This window comes from Coregonus clupeaformis, chromosome 1 (assembly GCF_020615455.1).
Source record: "Coregonus clupeaformis isolate EN_2021a chromosome 1, ASM2061545v1, whole genome shotgun sequence".
Taxonomy (NCBI): Eukaryota; Metazoa; Chordata; class Actinopteri; order Salmoniformes; family Salmonidae; genus Coregonus; species Coregonus clupeaformis.
Genome location: NC_059192.1, coordinates 83,610,043 through 83,632,449, shown reverse-complemented (window position 1 = coordinate 83,632,449; position 22,407 = coordinate 83,610,043). Strand labels below are relative to the sequence as shown.

At 42.2% G+C, this 22,407-nt stretch overlaps 1 protein-coding gene across 1 annotated transcript in view; it reads right to left on the bottom strand.

The window, feature by feature from the left end:
• hk1 (hexokinase 1) overlaps positions 1-22,407 on the bottom strand; it is a 42,047-nt gene extending 19,640 nt beyond the window's left edge. Inside the window, exons 1-2 of the mRNA XM_041888380.2 lie at positions 22,157-22,407; positions 16,880-17,042 (exon numbers count right to left, since the gene is read on the bottom strand). Coding sequence (XP_041744314.2) covers positions 16,880-17,042; positions 22,157-22,219 — 226 coding nt within the window. The 5' untranslated portion in view covers positions 22,220-22,407. The remainder of the gene's footprint in view (positions 1-16,879; positions 17,043-22,156) is intronic.

The following is a 22,407-nucleotide window of genomic DNA, read 5'->3' as shown; positions in this document are numbered from 1 at the left end:
GGCCAAGATAAAGCAAAGCAGTGCGATAAAAACAACAACAACACAGAGTTACACATGGGATAAAACAAAACATACAGTCAATAACACAATAGTAAATCTATATACAGTGTGTGCAAATGTAGTAAGTTATGGAGGTAAGGCAATAAATAGGCCATAGTGCAAAATAATTACAATTTAGTATTAACACTGGAGTGATAGATGTGCAGAAGAAGATGTGCAAATAGAGATACTGGGGTGCAAATGAGCAAAGTAAATAACAATATGGGGATGAGGTAGTTGGGTGGGCTAATTACAGATGGGCTGTGTACAGGTGCAGTGATCGGTAAGCTGCTCTGACAACGGATGCTTAAAGTTAGTGAGGGAGATAAGAGTCTCCAGCTTCAGAGATTTTTGCAGTTCGTTCCAGTCATTAGCAGCAGAGAACTGGAAGGAATGGCGGCCAAAGGAGGTGTTGGCTTTGGGGATGACCAGTGAGATACACCTGCTGGAGCTCATACTACGGGTGGGTGTTGCTATGGTGACCAATGAGCTAAGATAAGGCAGGGATTTGCCTAGCAGTGATTTATAGATGACCTGGAGCCAGTGGGTTTGGCGACGAATATGTAGTGAGGGCCAGCCAACAAGAGCATACAGGTCACAATGGTGGGTAGTATATGGGGCTTTGGTGACAAAACGGATGGCACTGTGATTGACTACATCATATTTGCTGAGTAGAGTGTTGGAGGCTATTTTGTAAATGACATCGCCGAAGTCAAGGATTGGTAGGATAGTCCGTTTTACGAGGGCATGTTTGGCAGCATGAGTGAAGGAGGATTTGTTGCGAAATAGGAAGCCGATTCTAGATTTAACTTTGGATTGGAGATGCTTAATGTGAGTCTGGAAGGAGAGTTTACGGTCTAACCAGACACTTAGGTATTTGTAGTTGTCCACATATTCTAAGTCAGACCCGCAAAGAGTAGTGATTCTAGTTGGGCAGGCGGGTGCAAGCAGCGTTCGATTGAAGAGCATGCATTTAGTTTTACTAGCGTTTAAGAGCAGTTGGAGGCTACGGAAGGAGTGTTGTATGGCATTGAAGCTCATTTGGAGGTTTGTTAACAGTGTCCAATGAAGGGCCAGATGTATACAAAATGGTGTCGTCTGCGTAGAGGTGGATCTGAGAGTCACCAGCAGCAAGAGCGACATCATTGATATACACAGAGAATAGAGTCGGCCCGAGAATTGAACCCTGTGGCACCCCCATAGAGACTGCCAGAGGTCCAGACAACAGGCCCTCCGATTTGACACATTGAGCTCTATCTGAGAAGTAGTTGGTGAACCAGGCGAGGCAGTCATTTGAGAAACCAAGGCTATTTAGTCGGGCAATAAGAATGTGGTGATTGACAGAGTCGAAAGCCTTGGCCAGGTCGATGAAGACGGCTGCACAGTACTGTCTTTTATTGATCGCGGTTATAATATCGTTTAGGACCTTTAACGTGGCTGAGGTGCACCCATGACCAGCTCGGAAAGCAGATTGCATAGCGGAGAAGGTACGGTGGGATTCGAAATGGACGGTGATCTGTTTGTTAACTTGGCTTTCAAATACTTTCGAAAGGCAGGGCAGGATGGATATAGGTCTGTAACAGTTTGGATCTAGAGTGTCACCCCCTTTGAAGAGGGGGATGACCGCGGCAGCTTTCCAATCTCTGGGGATCTCAGATGGTACGAAAGAGAGGTTGAACAGGCTAGTAATAGGGGTTGCTACAATTTCGGCTGCTAATTTTAGAAAGAAAGGGTCCAGATTGTCTAGCCCAGCTGATTCGTCCAGATTTTGCAGCTCTTTCAGAACATCAGCTACAGTGGGGGAAAAAAGTATTTAGTCAGCCACCAATTGTGAAAGTTCTCCCACTTAAAAAGATGAGAGAGGCCTGTAATTTTCATCATAGGTACACGTCAACTATGCCAGACAAATTGAGAAGAAAAAAAATCCAGAAAATCACATTGTAGGATTTTTAATGAATTTATTTGCAAATTATGGTGGAAAATAAGTATTTGGTCACCTACCAACAAGCAAGATTTCTGGCTCTCACAGACCTGTAACTTCTTCTTTAAGAGGCTCCTCTGTCCTCCACTCGTTACCTGTATTAATGGCACCTGTTTGAACTTGTTATCAGTATAAAAGACACCTGTCCACAACCTCAAACAGTCACACTCCAAACTCCACTATGGCCAAGACCAAAGAGCTGTCAAAGGACACCAGAAACAAAATTGAAGACCTGCACCAGGCTGGGAAGACTGAATCTGCAATAGGTAAGCAGCTTGGTTTGAAGAAATCAACTGTGGGAGCAATTATTAGGAAATGGAAGACATACAAGACCACTGATAATCTCCCTCGATCTGGGGCTCCACGCAAGATCTCACCCCCGTGGGGTCAAAATGATCACAAGAACGGTGAGCAAAAATCCCAGAACCACACGGGGGGACCTAGTGAATGACCTGCAGAGAGCTGGGACCAAAGTAACAAAGCCTACCATCAGTAACACACTACGCCGCCAGGGACTCAAATCCTGCAGTGCGAGACGTGTCCCCCCTGCTTAAGCCAGTACATGTCCAGGCCCGTCTGAAGTTTGCTAGAGTGCATTTGGATGATCCAGAAGAGGATTGGGAGAATGTCATATGGTTAGATGAAACCAAAATATAACTTTTTGGTAAAAACTCAACTCGTCGTGTTTGGAGGACAAAGAATGCTGAGTTGCATCCAAAGAACACCATACCTACTGTGAAGCATGGGGGTGGAAACATCATGCTTTGGGGCTGTTTTTCTGCAAAGGGACCAGGACGACTGATCCGTGTAAAGGAAAGAATGAATGGGGCCATGTATTGTGAGATTTTGAGTGAAAACCTCCTTCCATCAGCAAGGACATTGAAGATGAAACGTGGCTGGGTCTTTCAGCATGACAATGATCCCAAACACACCGCCCGGGCAACGAAGGAGTGGCTTCGTAAGAAGCATTTCAAGGTCCTGGAGTGGCCTAGCCAGTCTCCAGATCTCAACCCCATAGAAAATCTTTGGAGGGAGTTGAAAGTCCGTGTTGCCCAGCGACAGCCCCAAAACATCACTGCTCTAGAGGAGATCTGCATGGAGGAATGGGCCAAAATACCAGCAACAGTGTGTGAAAACCTTGTGAAGACTTACAGAAAACGTTTGACCTGTGTCATTGCCAACAAAGGGTATATAACAAAGTATTGAGAAACTTTTGTTATTGACCAAATACTTATTTTCCACCATAATTTGCAAATAAATTCATAAAAAATCCTACAATGTGATTTTCTGGAAAACATTTTCTTATTTTGCACAATTGGTGGCTGACTAAATTATTGTTTTCCCCACTGTATCTGAATTTGGGTGAAGGAGAAGCGGGTGTAGAGCTGGTGGCCGGGGTAGGGGTAGCCAGGTGGAAAGCATGGCCAGCCGTAGCAAAATGCTTATTGAAATTCTTGATTATCGTAGATTTATCAGTGGTGACAGTGTTTCCTAGCCTCAGTGCAATGGGAAGCTGGGAGGAGGTGCTCTTATTCTCAATGGACTTCACAGTGTCCCAAAACTTTTTGGAGTTAGTGCTACAGGATGCACATTTCTGTTTGAAAAAATCTAGCGTTTGCTTTCCTAACTGATTGTGTATATTGGTTCCTGACTTCCCTGAAAAGTTGCATATCGCGGGGGCTGTTCGATGCTAATGCAGTACGCCACAGGATGTTTTTGTGCTGGTCAAGGGCAGTTAAGTCTGGGGTGAACCAGGGGCTATATCTGTTCTTAGTTCTGATTTTATTGAATGGGGCATGCTTATTTAAGATGGAGAGGAAAGCACTTTTAAAGAACAACCAGGCATCCTCTACTGACGGAATGAGGTCAATATCCATCCAGGATACCCGGGCCAGGTCCATTAGAAAGGCCTGCTCGCTGAAGTGTTTCAGGGAGCGTTTGACAGTGATGAGGGGTGGTCGTTTGACCGCAGACCCATTACAGACGCAGGCAATGAGGCAGTGATTGCTGAGATCCTGGTTGAAGACAGCGGAGGTGTATTTAGAGGGTAAATTAGTCAGGATGATATCTATGAGGGTGCACATGTTTACGGATTTAGGGTTGTACCTGGTAGGTTCCTTGATAATTTGTGTGAGATTGAGGGCATCTAGTTTAGATTGTAGGATGGCCGGGGTGTTAAGCAAATCCCAGTTTAGGTCACCAAGCAGTACGAACTCTGAGGATAGATGGGGGGCAATCAATTCACATATGGTGGCCAGGGCACAGCTGGGGGCTGAGGGGGGTCTGTAGCAAGTGGCAACAGTGATAGACTTATTTCTGGAGAGGTGGATTTTTAGACGTAGAAGCTCAAACTGTTTGGGCACAGACCTGGATAGTATGATAGAGCTCTGCAGGCTATATCTCTACAGTAGATTGCAACTCCGTCCCCTTTGGCAGTTCTATATAGACGGAAAATGTTGTAGTTGGGGATGGAAATGTCAGAGTTTTTGGTGGTCTTCCTAAGCCAGGATTCAGACACTGCTAGAACATCAGGGTTGGCGGAGTGTGCTAACGCAGTGAGTAACTAAAACTTAGGGAGGAGGCTTCTGATGTTAACATGCAAAATACCAAGGCTTTTACGGTTACAGAAGTCAACAAGTGATAGCGCCTGGGGAGTAGGAGTGATATTGGGGGCTACAGGGCCTGGGTTAACCTCTACATCACCAGAGGAACAGAGGAGGAGTAGAATAAGGATATGGCTAAAGGCTTTAAGAACTGGTCTTCTAGTGCGTTGGGTACAGAGAATAAAAGGGGCAGATTTCCGGGCGTTGTAGAATAGATTCAGGGCATTATGTACAGACAAGGATATGGAAGGATATGAGTACAGTGGAGGTAAACTTAAGCGTTGGGTAACGATGAACGAGATAGCATCACTGGAGGTACTGATTGAGCAGGTCTCCGCGTGTATGGGGGTGCGACAAAGGAGCTCTCTGAGGCTGGTTGAGCGGGACTGGGGGCTCTACAGTGAAATTGTATACTAAGAACTAACCGGAACAGCGATAGGCATGCATATTGACATGGGCAAGAGGCATAAAGCAATCACAGGTGTTATTCCAGAGAGCTAAGACAACAACTGGTAATGGCGACGAAAGTTTGGGCTGAGGCTAAACAGATAAACAGGACAGATAAACAGGAGGGGGTACCTTGTAAAGGAATAGTCCAGCAGGCATCAGCTGTGCAGCTGAGTGATCATAAGGTCCAGTGAATAGCAATAGGTGAGACCGGGAGCAGTTCAAATGGCTGCTACAGCACATGCGAGCAGGAAGCACGGCTGTTGATTGCGTGTGCTAGCAGGCCGGGGCTATCAGATGGATCTTCATGGTCGTCGCAACGGGAAGCCTGTTGAAACCACATCAGACGATTACGTCGGCAGACCAGTCGTGATGGATCGGCGGGGCTCCGTGTCGACACTAGGAGGTCCCGTCCGGTTGACAGAGAGGTAGATAGCCGGGAGATGGGTCTGGCTCGAGGCTAGCTCAAGGCTAACTGGTGCTTGCTTCGGGGGCGGTGGTGATTAGCCAACAACATCCATTCAGTTGCAGCTAGCTAGTTGCGATGATCCGATGTTAAGGTCCAGTGATTCAGTGATTCCGGCAGAATATCCGATATGTTCTTGGTCGATAGCGCGCTGTGCAGACAGTGCAGACTGGCCAATAATAGTCCAGGCTAGAGCTGGCTGGTAGGTAATGCAGGCCACGGACAATGGTGAAAACCGCTAATGGTGGCTAATAGCAAGTAGCTAGTTAGCTAGTTAGCTGGCTAGCTGGCTAGTTTCAACTGGAGGTTCTGGATAAAAAGGTCAAATAAATAATAGAATCCGTTCCACATTGGGTGAGGCGGGTTGCAGGAAAGTATATTTAGTTGAAAGATGAAAGTGTGATTGAGAAATATATACGAAAGAGACAAAAAAACAAAAAAAAGGCTATTTTCACGGACACACTACAGAGTACACGACCGCACTGCTACGCCATCTTGGATCAGACATACATATGTCCGAACTCAGGTATGTGAGAATGCTGTTCATTGACTATAGCTCAGCGTTCAACACCATTGTCCCCTCCAAGCTCGTCACCAAGCTTAGGACTCTGGGTCTGAACATCTCCCTTTGCAATTGGACCCTGGACTTCCTGACGGGCCGACCCCTGGTGGTGAGGGTAGGCAACATCACCTCCGCCATGCTGACCATCAACACAGGGGCCCCACAGGGGTGTGTGCTTAGTCCCCACCTGTACTCCCTGTTCACCAACGACTGCGTGGCCACGCATGACTCCAACACCATCATCAAGTTTGCTGACGACACGACGTGGTAAGCCTAATCACCGGCAACGATGAGTCAGCCTACAGGGAGGAGGTCAGTGACCTGGCAGTGTGGTGCCAGAACAACAACCTCTCCCTCAACGTCAGTAAGACCAAGGAGCTGATCATGGACTACAGGAAATGGGGGGGCGAGTATGCCCCCATCCACATCTACGGGTCTGCAGTGGAGCAGGTCGAGAGCTTCAAGTTCCTCGGTGTCCAAATCACTAAAGGCTTAAAATGGTCCAAACACACATGCACAGTCGTGAAGAAGGCGCGATAGCCCCAGGAGGTTGAAAAAGTTTGGCATGGGCCCTCAAATCCTCAAGAAGTTCTACTACTGTACCATTGAGAGCATCTTGACTGGCTGCATCACTGCCTGGAATGGCAATAGCACCGCCCTCAATCGCATGGCGCTACAGAGGGTGGTGCAGACAGCCCAGTACATCACTGGGGCTGAGCTCCCTGCCATCCAGGACATCTATATCAGGCGGTGTGGAAGGAAGGCCCAGGAAAATCGTTAAAGACTCCAGCCACCCAAGCTATGGACTATTCTCTCTGCTTCCGCATGGCAAGTGGTACTGGTGAATCAAGTCTAACACCAACAGGCTCTTGAACAGCTTCTATCCCCAGACAATAACACTAATAAATAGCTAACAAAATAGATACATAGACTGTCTGAGATAACCTTGTATCTTTATTGATATTTTATTTTATTTTTGCACCATATCTATGCACACTCACAGGGCCCTACACACTCACACACACACTCACTCCATCATCTGCTCATTCACACATAATATGCACATACAGTGGATTCGGAAATGATTCAGGCCCCTTGACTTTTTCCACATTTTGTTAAATTACAGCCTTATTCTAAAATGGATTAAATTATTTGTTTTCCTCATCAATCTACACACAATACCCATAATTACAAAGTGAAAAAAGGTTTTTAGAATTTTTTGCAAATGTATAAAACAAAAACAAAAAACATAATCAACTTATTTACATAAGTATTCAGACTCTTTGCTATGAGACTCGAAATTGAGTTCAGGTGCATCCTGTTTACATTGATTATCCTTGAGATGTTTCTACAAATTGATTGGAGTCCACCTGTGGTAAATTCAATTGATTGGACATGATTTGGAAAGGCACACACCTGTCTATATAAGGTCCCACAGTTGACAGTGCATGTCAGAGCAAAAACCAAGCCATGAGGTCAAAGGAATTGTCCGTAGAGCTCCAAAACAGGATTGTGTCGAGGATCAGATCTGGGGAAGGGGCCCCAAAAATGTATGCAGCATTGAAGGTCACCAAGAACACAGTGGCCATCATTCTTAAATGGGAGAACCTTCCAGAAGGACAACCATCTCTGCAGCACTCCACCAATCAGGCCTTTATAGTAGAATGGCCAGACGGAAGCCACTCCTCAGTAAAAGGCACATGACAGCCCGCTTGGAGTTTGCCAAAAGGAACCTAAAGACTCTGAGACCATGAGAAACTTTGGTCTGATGAAACCAAGATTGAACTCTTTGGCCTGAATGCCAAGCGTCACGTCTGGAGGAAACCTGGCACCATCCCTACGGTGAAGCATGGTGGTGGCAACATCATGCTGTGGGGATGTTTTAAAGCGGCAAGGACTGGGAGACTAGTCAGGATCGAGGGAAAGATGAACGGAGAAAAGTACAGAGAGCTCCTTGATGAAAACCTGCTCCAGAGCGCTCAGGACCTCAGACTGGGGCGAAGGTTCACCTTCCAACAGGACACCAACCCTAAGCACACAGCCAAGACAACACAGGTGTGGCTTCGGGACAAGTCTCTGAATGTCCTTGAGAGCCCCAGCCAGAGCCCGGACTTGAACCAGATCAAACATCTCTGGAGGGACCTGAAAATAGCTGTGCAGCGATGCTCCCCATCCAACCTGACAGCTTGAGAGGATCTGCAGAGAAGAATGGGAGAAACTCCCTAAATACAGGTGTGCCAAGCTTGTAGCGTCATACCCAAGAAGACTCGAGGCTGTAATCACTGCCAAAGGTGCTTCAACAAAGTACTGAGTAAAGGGTCTGAATACTTATGTAAATGTAATTTTTCAGGGTTTTCTTCTTTATCAATTTGCAAAAATGTCAAAAAACCTGTTTTTGCTTTGTCATTATGGGGTATTGTGTGTAGATTAATGAGGAAATGTATTTATTTCATTAATTTTAGAATAAGGCTGTAACGTAACAAAATGTAACGTAACAAAATGTACCGTAACAAACGGGGTCTTAATACTTTCCGAATGCACTGTACATTTATACTGACTCTACACACACGTACACCCACTCACATACAAGCTGCTTCTACTCTGTTTATCTTATATCCTGTTGCCTAGTAACCTTACCCATATACATGTCTACCTCCATCACTCCAGTATATGGTATTGGAACTGACCTACTTACTTATTGTGTTCTTCATATTTCTTCTTATTTCTCATGTTTTTTCTAGTATTACATTGTTATTGATTATTGCATTGTTGGGTTTTGAGTTTGCAAGAAAGGCATTTCATTGTACTTGTGCATGTGACATTAAAACTTGAAAACTAGGTAGCCTGATTTCAGATGTGTCAATGTAAACAGGATTATTAGGGAAATCGTTCTTCTTGTAAAGCATGTAAACGTTTTAATTAAGCTATTACATTAATCTGACTATCCACAATAATCACATTATTGTGTGCATGTAACAGTACTCAGTAACTCAAATCTTTGTGTTGCCCAATGATTGTCATGTCTGGGCTGACTACCCTTGGCATTGCCATGCAATAGTATATCAGATGTAATTTTGTCAAAAGCTCCTGGCTCTTGCCAAAAATCCACTCTACCGGGAATGAAAGACAGTTTCACACTGTCTTGAGAACATGTTACAATTAAAGCAGTAGTAGTTTTATGGTCATGACAACTTATCTTTTGTAAACCAAAGGAACTGAAAAGTAAAATAAAAAAGAGGGAATGCAAACGATGAACCGTAAAGGCCTACTGCATATAATCTCTTACGTCATTAGCAAACACACTCACAGTGTGATATATTTCACTTTTGCTCTGATTTACTTCAAAGTGATGGTCTGATGATATGCTTTTTTTTTTTTTACATCTAATCCTGATACTAAAACACTGAGTGCAGACAGATTAACAACCTCATTTGCCCTACTGCTGTCGCCTGACAACAAGAACATATCATTGCTAGTTGGCTATCTGCTATTATTCGAACTATGCCAAATTGGTCTTCTGATGGGAGAAAGTCAGAAAGTTTCACCGACCACTCGCCACTTAATTGCACTTTCCTGATAGGATATTAATAGATGCTGTTTTAGCCTACCGGTAGTTGATTAATTAGGTCGTGATTGCTCTACACAATTGCACACAACATCAGTGTAGCGTAGCAACAGTATGTCAAAAACCCATTAGACTTCCTCCACTGCTTGCTTGTTAATAAATGAACAAATATTTAACCAGCGCCTGGCGGACACTTTCATTGCTCCAGTTCACATTGCTCCTTCTAATCAAACTTAGAATTGAAGAACACATACAAAGCAGCATGCGGTTAGCTAATGCAGCAGTTTTACAATAGGAATGGAGGGTTTAGGGTGCACAGTAGGCCTATGCCAATACTCAAGGACAATTATAATTTGAACATATCAGGAACACATGACAAACAAATCCAAATCATTGAACCAATCAACCACAATATCATCCAATGGTAGGATGACCGTAAGATGTAAACATGACCTAATAAGGTTTTGTGTTAGAACCACTCTGTTAGGAGTACTGTAAGAGCCAGACATTATGTCACGTGTCAAACTCATTCCACGAAATGCAGAGTGTCTGTGGGTTTTCACTCCTCCCTTGGACTTGATTGATGAATTAAAGTGACTAATTAGTAAGGAACTCCCCTCACCTGGTTGTCTAGGTCTTAATTGAAAGGAAAAAGGAAAAACCAGCAAACACTTGGCCCTCCATGGAATGAGTTTGACACCCTTGCATTATGTGACCTTAGTAGATAGTGGAGCCTTGACATCTGTGTGAGGGCAGAGCAGGGACGTCCGGGTTATTGCTTGGCCTTATTGCATTCTCTCACTGTGGCCCTGTTGTGAATGAGAGCAGAAATCAGCAGCCTGGATGATACTTTTCACAGTAACAGTAGGAGTCTTAAAGACCACTAAATAAACCATACTCTGTGCACTGTATGAGCTCTTGTCAGTTTATTTACAATGCCTATCTTTATTAGTATCGTATTCCTTAAAATGAAGAGGTTGAAAATCACATGAAAGTATAGATAGCCTAGTAAAAATCATATTTTTTAAATCTTATTCTCCACTCCCTTCAAGATTTCCTTATGGAATAAATCATTGAAGGGATGCCAAGGTGAGGATTCCTGCTCAAGAATGCAAGGCCACTGCAGGCTCTCAACCATCTTCGCAGTTTACTATGTAGCTAACTATAATTTCAATCCTGGTACAGGGTGATTTCAGAAGTTATTACTGTGTTGTTAAACAGGAATCAAGACTTTCATAGTGATGCTTGTTTAGCTAAAATATCATCAGGATACAGTATCATATCACTGACCTTGAAAAACATGGCTGATAGTCATACAGGATCTTAATTTTATAGTTAGCGACCTGTAGCACTGACGTCTGTAGCCATGAAGTGCTTTGAAAGGCTGGTCATGGCTCACATCAACAGCATTATCCCAGAAACCCTAGACCCACTCCAATTTGCATACCGCCCCAACAGATCCACAGATGATGCAATCTCTATTGCACTCCACACTGCCCTTTCCCACCTGGACAAGAGGAACACCTACGTGAGAATGCTATTCATTGACTACAGCTCAGCATTCAACACCATAGTGCCCTCAAAGCTCATCACTAAGCTAAGTATCCTGGGACTAAACACCTCCCTCTGCAACTGGATCCTGGACTTCCTGACGGGCCGCCCCCAGGTGGTAAGGGTAGGTAACAACACATCTGCCACACTGATCCTCAACACGGGGGCCCTTCAGGGGTGCGTGCTCAGTCCCCTCCTGTACTCCCTGTTCACCCATGACTGCATGGCCAGGCACGACTCCAACACCATCATTAAGTTTGCCGACGACACAACAGTGGTAGGCCTGATCACCGACAACGATGAGACAGCCTATAGGGAGGAGGTCAGAGACCTGGCCGTGTGGTGCCAGGATAACAACCTCTCCCTCAACGTGACCAAGACAAAGGAGATGATTGTGGACTACAGGAAAAAAAAGAGGACTGAGCACGCCCCCATTCTCATCGACGGGGCTGTAGTGGAACAGGTTGAGAGCTTCAAGTTCCTTGGTGTCCACATCACCAACGAACTATCATGGTCCAAACACACCAAGACAGTCGTGAAAAGGGCACGACAAAGCCTATTCCCCCTCAGGAGACTGAAAAGATTTGGCATGGGTCCTCAGATCCTCAAAAAAATCTATAGCTGCACCATCGAGAGCATCCTGACTGGTTGCATCACCGCCTGGTATGGCAACTGCTTGGCCTCCGACCGCAAGGCACTACAGAGGGTAGTGCGTACGGCCCAGTACATCACTGGGGCCAAGCTTCCTGCCATCCAGGACCTCTATACCAGGCGGTGTCAGAGGAAGGCCCTCAAAATTGTCAAAGACTCCAGCCACCCTAGTCATAGACTGTTCTCTCTGCTACCGCACGGCAAGCGGTACCGGAGTGCCAAGTCTAGGTCCAAAAGACTTCTCAACAGCTTCTACCCCCAAGCCATAAGACTCCTGAACAGCTAATCATGGCTACCCGGACTATTTGCACTGCCCCCCCACCCCATCATTTTACGCTGCTGCTACTCTGTTAATTATTTATGCATAGTCACTTTAACTCTACCCACATGTACATATTACTTCAACTACCTCAACTAGCCGGTGCCCCCGCACATTGACTCTGCACCGGTACCCCCCTGTATATATACCCTCCCTACTGTTATTTTATTTTACTTCTGCTCTTTTTTTCTCAACACTTACTTTTTTGTTAAAAAATAAATGCACTGTTGGTTAAGGGCTGTAAGTAAGCATTTCACTGTAATGTCTGCACCTGTTGTATTCGGCGCATGTGACCAATAAAATTAGATTTGATTTGATTTGGGAATTTGGTCACTCTTTTGGTTATGTGAATTTCCACTTTGAATTTTCAGACTTGATTTGCCCTAATAAAAAAACGTATCAATCCATACAAAAATGACCATTAATTATAATCCACATTTCCTGTTGCTGCAGGATTAATGTCCTGCTGTAGCAAACTGGCTAAAATTAAGATCCTATATCTGTAGTGCTCAGTTGGCAGTGATTTTTGTATGAACCGTTAAGCAAATTCAGAGTACATGTAACTATGTTGGTTCGGTAAACCACGCTCACGCATAGCTCTCCAAGATAATGCCTATAGGCTTTAGGTCAATGGGTTAACACAGTCCTGTGGAACAGGAGACCCGGGTTCCAACCCTGTCAGCAACACATAGCCGTTCTACTGAGTAAAGATGGTATAATCAGGCACTGAGAGGTGGGATTATGTGTAATCTGTGATGTAACCACAGGTTTTTGATAGGGTCCTGGAGGGCAAGAATAAAGAATGCTCACCTGCTGCAGCAAAGGCAGATTCAGGGCCAGTTCCAGGTATAAGCAACATAAGCGGTCGCTTAGGGGGCCGCGGACCCCAAAACATATATATATATTTTTTACATTTAGGAACTCAGTCGGGGTCTCAACTTACTATTGAGAGTAAGAACAGTATAATACACCAGGTGCAATTTAGAAATTTGCATCAGCAGTTTTTCTCTTGTTATGTCAGCCACTGACAGTCACAAAATGTTCCATCTCAGCTTACAATTTTTAGATTGGTAGTTAGTTTAGCCAGATATGTAAACTTGTAGGAATCATGGCCGAATACCGAACCTGCACGCAGGGCACATGCCCAGGGGTCCTGACCTCCAGGGGGCCCCCATTGATTTTGTTAGTCAATCTCACTCAGATATCATATTAACATGGCATAAGTCATAACATAATGTATAGAATAGCAGGTAATTAGCTTTAAAACTGCATTTTTTTCTCTCTGCCCCAGGGCAAAATGAGTAGAATTGCATGAAATGTATTATAAAATTGTTACGTTTTCTCTCAGCCACATGGAAATATGTGTAGAAGTGCAGAAAACTTGCTTCTAAACTGCAAGATTTTCTCTATGCCCCATAGGAAAATGGGTAGAATTGCAGGAAATTAGCTGTAAAACTTATGCTTCATTTTCAAGTTAGTCAATCAAAAAGTTAATGATCAATCTTCTGCTGCTACTGTAGATTGACAACAGTTGTCACCACATTCTAGCAAAGTTAATAAGTAATGGACACAATATGATGAATCTTTCATGAATTAAAATTTTATTAAAAGGGTTTGATCTGAATGTTGGCGAGTGCCGCCAACTCATATTGAACTGCCTGAAAGATCATAGGAGAACTGATGAGGTGAGATTGATGAGATTTTGTCCTTTCATATTGGTATAATGAAATGTACACTACCGGTCAAAAGTTTTAGAACACCTACTCATTCAAGGGTTTTTCTTTATTTTTACTATTTTCTACATTGTAGAATAATAGTGAAGACAACAAAACTATGAAATGACACATATGGAATCATGTAGTAACCAAAAAAGTGTTAAACAAATCATAATATATTTTATATTTGAGATTCTTCGAATAGCCACCCTTTGCCTTGATGACAGCTTTGCACACTCTTGGCATTCTCTCAACCAGCTTCACCTGAAATGCTTTTCCAACAGTCTTGAAGGAGTTCCCACATATGCTGAGCACTTGTTGGCTGCTTTTCCTTCACTCTGCGGTCCGACTCATCCCAAACCATCTCAATTTGGTTGAGGTCGGGGGATTGTGGAGGCCAGCTCATCTGATGCATCACTCCATCACTCTCCTTCTTGGTAAAATAGACCTTACACAGCCTGGAGGTGTGTTGGGTCATTGTCCTGTTGAAAAACAAATGATAGTCCCACTAAGCCCAAACCAGATGGGATGGCGTATCGCTGCAGAATGCTGTGGTAGCCATGCTGGTTAAGTGTGCCTTGAATTCTAAATAAATCACAGACAGTGTCACCAGCAAAGCACCCCCACACCATAACACCTCCACGCTTTACGGTGGGTAATACACATGCGGAGATCATCCGTTCACCCAAACCGCGTCTCACAAAGACACGGCGGTTGGAACCAAATTTCCACCGATCTAATGTCCATTGCTCGTGTCTCTTGGCCCAAGCAAGTCCCTTCTTCTTATTGGTGTCCTTTAGTAGTGGTTTCTTTGCAGCAATCGACCATGAAGGCCAGATTCACACAGTCTCCTCTGAACAGTTGATGTTGAGATGTGTCTGTTACTTGAACTCTGTGAAGTATTTATTTGGGCTGCAATTTCTGAGGTTGGTAACTGTAATGAACTTATCCTCTGCAGCAGAGGTAACTCTGGGTCTTCCATTCCTGTGGTGGTCCTCATGAGAGCCAGTTTCATCGTAGCGCTTGATGGTTTTTGCAACTGCACTTGAAGAAACTGTAAAATTTCTTGAAATGTTCCGTATTGACTGACCTTCATGTCTTAATGTAATGATGGACTGTCGTTTCTCTTAGCTTATTTGAGCTGTTCTTGCCATAATATGGACTTGGTCTTTTACCAAATAGGGCTATCAGGGCCCATATCCACAAAGCGTCTCAGAGTAGAAAATTGTAAGTGCTGAGAATAGAGACATTTTACTCCTACTCTGATGGGTCAAAATAAAAGTTACGCATGAAGCCATTTACTCATAAGAGTCCCACTTAGTCAAGATATATTTAGGAGGCCACATGAGCTGTCCTAACCAGTTAATAAGAGTTACCAGCAGGTGTCTTGATAATAGCAAAAGGCAGCGAGTCAGTGGTTCCTGCGCTATAGACAGGCAATTGCTTTGGAGTTGAAATTATGTTTTGATATTTATACAGCCTAAGATCAACTGATAAATAATCTACATTTACATGCAACAGTAGGTATCTCTTGCGCTTTGAAAATGATTTTACATGAGGCCTAATTCACATGATATGCCTAAATACTTATAACCACTAGGCTAATAAATAATCACATATTTTTCTTTCGATTATTCTATTAACCTACATCATGTTATTTCAAGTTATCCCTTTGGAGCGCAATATCACGTTGTTAAAAAATATCCCTAAATTGGGCATGCCTATAAGTTGGGCAATTGACAGCATTTAGGGGCTATGTTTTCGGTGATTAATAATAGCCTAAACCTTCCAAACCTTTTCTGCAACATTATCGGCAAGTGACTTGATGCCTACTGTGCCAAAAGCGATTTAGAGTTGTTGAACGGAAGTGAGTGTGTTGATATAACGGTAAATATTATCAAAATGTCGCTCTTAACAACCATCATACTGATTCAGTGCAATATGCCTATCACATTATTCAAAATATCAGAATTTATTAAAAAATGCAAGAAAAGGCAACATATTAGACAATAATTAAGAGCAGGCAGAGTGATCATGTCAGGCGAAAATTATATCAACTATTTTACGATTGCAACATTTGATGTCAGAGCCCCACCTGTTTTTGTTAAGGCCTGTTTTGCATGTAATTCTGGCATTACTTCGTTTCACATATCAGTTTAGCAAACAATGTAAAAAATCATTGAGTTAATAAAGTAGCATAAAAACTTGATCTCTTTCTTTGAGTAAGGCAGCTCCAAAATGCATCTGTTCTGTCACTCATGGGGACACTACATCACTGCAGAATCCACGGCAGTTTGTGGCCACTGTTTGTCAATATTATAGTGCATTTAATGTATTGTTTAGTGTTGTGTCGTGACTTTGTTGGCAAGCATATTTTTTTTTTATGGTTGAGTTTGCCCCACCAAGATTGACATTCTAAAATCGCCACTGTTTGATGTACCGTCACATTCACCGTGGTTGTCTGAAGCATTCTATAGAGTTTACAGCTGGCGATGCCTCATCACGATTGGCTATTACCCATCATTTGCAACAATGTCATTGAGCGTCATCACTATCTTTCCTTTGCGGTAACTCAAACTGTTGTAAATACCAGCTGAGAAACTTTTATGAGTTGTTTTTACTCCTGGCTCAGTTTGTCTGGGCAGTGTCTTAACGTCATCCTAAAACCTACTCTGAGCTGGGAGTTTTTTTAAATTCTTAAAACAGGGTTTAACAGGATTCCTAGGACCTTTTCTGAGATGCTTTGTGGATATGGGCCCAGACCCTTTTATTTCTATTGTGACTGTAACTCCTCTAGCCAATCCAGGTGTCAGGCAGAAACCAGTTGGTCAAGTGGCACTGTTTCTGTTTTTTCACCCATTGGCTACTGTACAAATCTTTAACAAGATATTACATCTTGTCCTTAAAAAATAAAGAACCAGGTATAGATTTCCGACAACTCTTCGTCCTCTGAGTATCCGGTTGGAGTATCCATACTCACCTGATCCATCAGGAATGGACCTGACGAAGGTGGGCAGCATCTTGACGGTTGCTGTGGGGTTGGTGTCCCGACCCAGCCCATTCCCCAGCTCCCTCCTGAATCGCTTCATGATGTCCACTAGCGTCTCGTCAGAGAAACGCATGGCGTACAGGTACTTATCGATCTGAAAGACACCAACACATCATCATCATTGATCATTCACAACCAGCTTCTTCAGATGAATCCAGGGAGTAATTAATTCATAATTGATAACATTAGGATTATATGATCTATCTACTTCTCCTTGAGAGGGAACACAATGGGCTCTCAAAAGACACTAACAGTTACAAAACATCTACTAGTAGTGATTCAGCTGTCCTTTGTAATACTGGACCCAGTCAGTATCATGATGAAGGCCACACCTCAGAGCCTTAATCTTGGGAGAATGAGCTGTTCTAAAGCCTTTCCACATCTGTCCAAGGGAATGAAGGCAGAGTTCATTTGATGACAGAGTCCAAGCAATTCATTTTTGTCCTCTCTAACGGACATTAGTTTTTAGTCCATATCTCTAAGGCCATATGTAACAGTGTTGCTTCCGTCCCTCTCCTCGCCCCTACCTGGGCTTGAACCAGGGAAACAACTACTTCAAGGTCTCAGAGCGAGTGACGTCACCGATTGAAATGCTACTAGCGCGCACCGCTAACTAGCTAGCCATTTCACACCGGTTACACATACATGCCATTGTGTTAGGTCCTGTTGTACCTTTGAGAGGACATTCTGGGCTTTTCAATTATATCACGTGTGGGGGTGTCACCTTGATATTTTTTTTCTTTCTGGTTCTTCAAAATGGCTACTTTCACAATTACCATCACAATTAGCACGTTTTATGGTAAGTGTGTGTAATTGTGTAATTATAATTTTTGTGAGTTTGATATTCAAATAGTTTTTAATAAGTAAATATCTCAGGAATAGTTTGGTGAGTTTTCAGAGCAGTGTAATATTTTTACACATGAAATAAGAGCTAAATAAGAGCTTGTTAATGGCCCAGTGCAGTGAAAAACATGATTTTCCTGTGTTTTATATATATTTCCACACTATGAGGTTGGAATAATACTGAGAGAGCTGTTTGAAAAGACAGCTCTCTGACCAATAAGAAAGAGAGTTCCAAACCTTTCTGCCAATAACAGCTAGTTTTCAGTTTTGCCCTCCCAACTCAGTCCACTCCCAGACAGTCCTAGCAAAATTCTTGCTTGAAAAACTGCTCTGCTAAGAAGCTATTTTCTTTTTGACCATTTTGATTGAAAACAACCACAGTAAGGTACTTCATTGTTACCCCGAAATTATTTGATATTGAGATTAAAATAGCTGCATTGGGACTTTAATAAAATGTCCTCTGTTATGGACATCAGGAAGGGCTAACTATGTTTTTACCTACTGTCCCCATTTACTGTAATGTAATATTTTTCATATTTACTATCAACCGAGTTCTAATGGCCACTACAGTGCACATACAATAAAAAAATGTATAAAACATTTTTTTCTTTGTAACATGTTTTATTTTTTTATATTTTTTTTACTCCAAACACTTATGTGATACAATAATAATAATAATAATTCCCCAAAAAAAATTTTGCTGGGTCTCAGGAGGCTATTGAGCCTCTAGCAGCGCGTCAAAAAAATGTAGTTGAAATTTGGTCAGTACAAATCTGAACCAATCATAGATGTCTGTTTGACACGTTTGGACAGCACAGCCTACAGTATAGTAAAGCACCGTACAGTACAGCACATACAGTAAAGAAAAGTAGAGTAAACTAGAGAATAGGTCAGTACCAGTGGTGTAATTTTTTTACGTACTGGAGCGCAAAAATTACGTAAGAATTTCTCAATCAAAGTTTGTACCGACAGAGTGCCTATTGAATATAATTAAAATAAAATGCATGCTCCAAATGCAACATCTGCCTAGACCCACACATATTGTCTCAATAAAAGTTTATATTTTAAATACCCTCAAACATCCAATTAGGCATACCTAAATAAAAAATTGGGAAATCTGTCAATCGTGAATAATCCTTCTTCTTGTTTTACCGGTGAAACATCCAAACTGCATCTACATGCCAGTCATTTGATCTCAATCAGTATAATGGGAATATGCATTTAGATCTTCTTGAATTATGTAGGACTACAGATGGTTTCCTAAGCGAATTAGAACAGATGGTGGTAACAAATAGCATAGGCCTTACCTGTATTTTGTTCAATCAAAACACATGTTTTGCGTAGTGGCGCTGTGGCTCGCACGCTGTTGAATTTTGGCCGCTGTTGAATTTTTGCCGCGTGAGATAAAAAAAAATAGACCACTGAGCTAATCATGCTAAAATCTCATAAGAAATTAGGTGGTGTTTTTGGTCTAACAGTAACATTATACTATGCTATTCGGTTCTGTTATGTAGAATATTAATAAAACATAATGTGACTTTAGAGACATTGATTCAGCTTTGATCTAACTTTAGTAAACAGCAGCAATTTGAGAAGTGGCGGAGCGACGCTCCGGCAGCACTAAATCCCTGGTCAGTACAAGAGTAGAGTTTAGTACAGAACAGTACAGCACACTACAGTACAGTATAATTTACTGTACTGAACTGTACTCTACATACTGTACTCTAATCTGCTGTACTATAGAATATTGTACCTTACTGAACTGTACTCTACTCTCCTCTACTACTTTGCTGTGCTGTACTGTACTGTACAGTGCTCTACTGTGCTTTACTGTGCTGTACTGTGATGTCCAAACTTGTGAAACAGACATCTATGATTGGAACTGATTCCAACCAAATTTGGTCTTGTTTGGGGGCAGAGCTCATTACAATAATAGCCAGTGTAGAATAATACCCAAGATATTACATTTTTCTACCTTTGTGTACCTGCATTTCTGTTTAGTACAGATCAGGGACCCATGATGTCATACTGTTACCATCATACCATAATCAGGTGTTATTCCACTTCACTTAATGTAGTTCAATAACCAAATTCAAGGTTTCATATCATAGCTGACACCCATTCTTTCTGCAGACATCTTTGAATCTTAATTCAGTGTAGATATTTAGAAAAGTTGGTCACATAAAGAACTGAGGGAGATTTTCCCGTCATTCTGTTACCAAACTTTACATCTGCACTGTTCTTCGAGTCAAAGTGTTTTGTAAAATGTTCAGTGTAAATTGTTAAAAGTAGTCCTTGTGCATAGAGTTGTATGGTTTGTTTATATTATATATATATATATATATATATATATATATATATATATATATATATATATATGTTTGCTATAATTCCATCAATATATGATGGATTTTCAACAACAACAAAAAAATTGTCCAACTGTTGCATTTATCAGAATTGTATTTTAAACCTTTTAACAATTTCAACAACCGTTGCTAATTGAGCTACCTCGAGACATTCCAGTAAAGAACTAGATAGTACAGGTCTTCTGTATGTTAGAGGAATAAAACTGAAAGGAATTTTTGTGAGCTATAAAATTATTGAGTTAGCACTAGCTGTACAAACTTTATGATTCCAATGCAGGAAACATAAAAAGCAAGTCACGGTGACTGGCATACAGTACATACAGTCTGCATTGTTATAATAAATGAACAAACACACCATATGTAAATAGCAGTCATAAAGAATGTGTGGACGTGCTGATAGGCCACACCCCCGTTCTACATATTCAGGAACAGGAAACAATATGATGACTGGAAACCGTGCTGTCTGTCTACAGTGACCAGTGATAATTAAGTTGACATATCCCCTCTCCTTTATTGAGAGGTGTGCTGTGGTAGTTAAAAAAACATTGAAATATCGAAATACTTTGTTAGGCATACTCCAGTGGCTAGAGAAACACACCCATGTTACATCTGGTTATCAGGTTAAACTTTCAAACAGTGTTCTGAACTTAAGAAGGTGAGCCAATTCAACAGGGGCAATTTTAAGTAAATCCAATAGCATTCCCTACAGAGTTAGTTGTATCTACAGCGTTATTATATGTCCTATGTGTAAATATATTGACAAAGGACAGGTGAAGACAATACTTACTACACAATAAATATTTTCAGACAATAAATAAAACTACATTTTTGTACAATACTTATTACCAAATTTCATCAGCCTAGTCTCAAGGCTAATGAAATGGTTAAAACAGGAAATGTGTGTAATGTCTTGGCCACCATGGGCCTAATTGACTGACATATAAATCATTTAAATTAGTGAGTACAAACACACACAAACTATGTGATGCCCATATGACATTCATTATCCCTGTGTACACCTGATCATATTTCACAGATTGTAAACTTTTTCTGAACACTACTCAATTTAGGAGGGGGAATACATTTGCAGTTCACCAAACAAGTAAAAGCAGATACATATTTTCATTGCTGTTTAGGCCTATTACAAAAAACTAGTTGAGCCTAACAATTTGAAACTGAATGTTCCTTTCATTAGCACTACAAGTCATGCTGTAGCACTTCTCAGATATCCACACAAATAACCTTCAGATAATGAATAACCTGTACCTCTCTGTGGTAAATTGTTAACATGGCTTTGCCAGAGAAACCTAAAGATGTTTGATACTTCCTAATACTTGCTGGCTTTAATCTAGTGATATTGCATTTACCACAAGGATTGCCAGCTACAGTATGTCCTTGCTAGCTTTTATTTAGGCACATTTGCCACTAACACACCCTAGCCAGTAGTCCTACAACATCCAGGAAAGGAGGTATGGGGCATTTTCAACATGCGCATTCTCAATGTTTGCATTCCTTTCTCTCTCAACAATGATAGAGTGAAATTATTACAGCAAGGGCCTCCAGGAAGCGGATGGGCGCAATGTCATTTGGAGGCTGAAACCTAACTCAGTAGGCGGGTAGTGGTAGATGCTCCTGACCTGCCCCCTCACAAGGTTAGAGCTAAACACACCATACACATTTAGTCATAACAGACATGGAAAAACCCAGGGCCCACTGCTCAGGGCAGGCTACATCCTGGTTTCAAGGACATTGCAGTGTTACAAACAAGATGCCCTGACCGGCACTGTAGATGCTGCTGCATGCTATCATGAGACAGGGAAATGTAACTCTGACTAGTCAGAGTGAATCTACCAGCTTCAAGACAGTCAATAAGCCTAGGGCTTCAGATTGTGTCACTTGTCACATGGCCCTGAGCTCTGTGCCACAAAGCTGTCCTATTTTTGGGAGGTAGGTAATAAGGGCTCTGCTCGATGTAGATACGTTCCTACAGGGCACTCACCTTTTTGACTTTGTCATCCTTCAACTCAGTGAAGTAGTAGGCCAGAAGCTGTGCTGCTATCATCCTATCCACCGATGTGGTGAAATAATAAATAGAGAGCTAAAAAAAAAGGGAAATCCCTATAGTCACCTCTCACCGGTGAGGAGGTTCAAAAAAGGTCGCAGTTTCAATCCAAACAAAGCTAGAGAAACCGGTCATGTATAGGGCTCGCAACACTCTCTCCCTGGGCCCAGAAAGTCAGACTACATGGA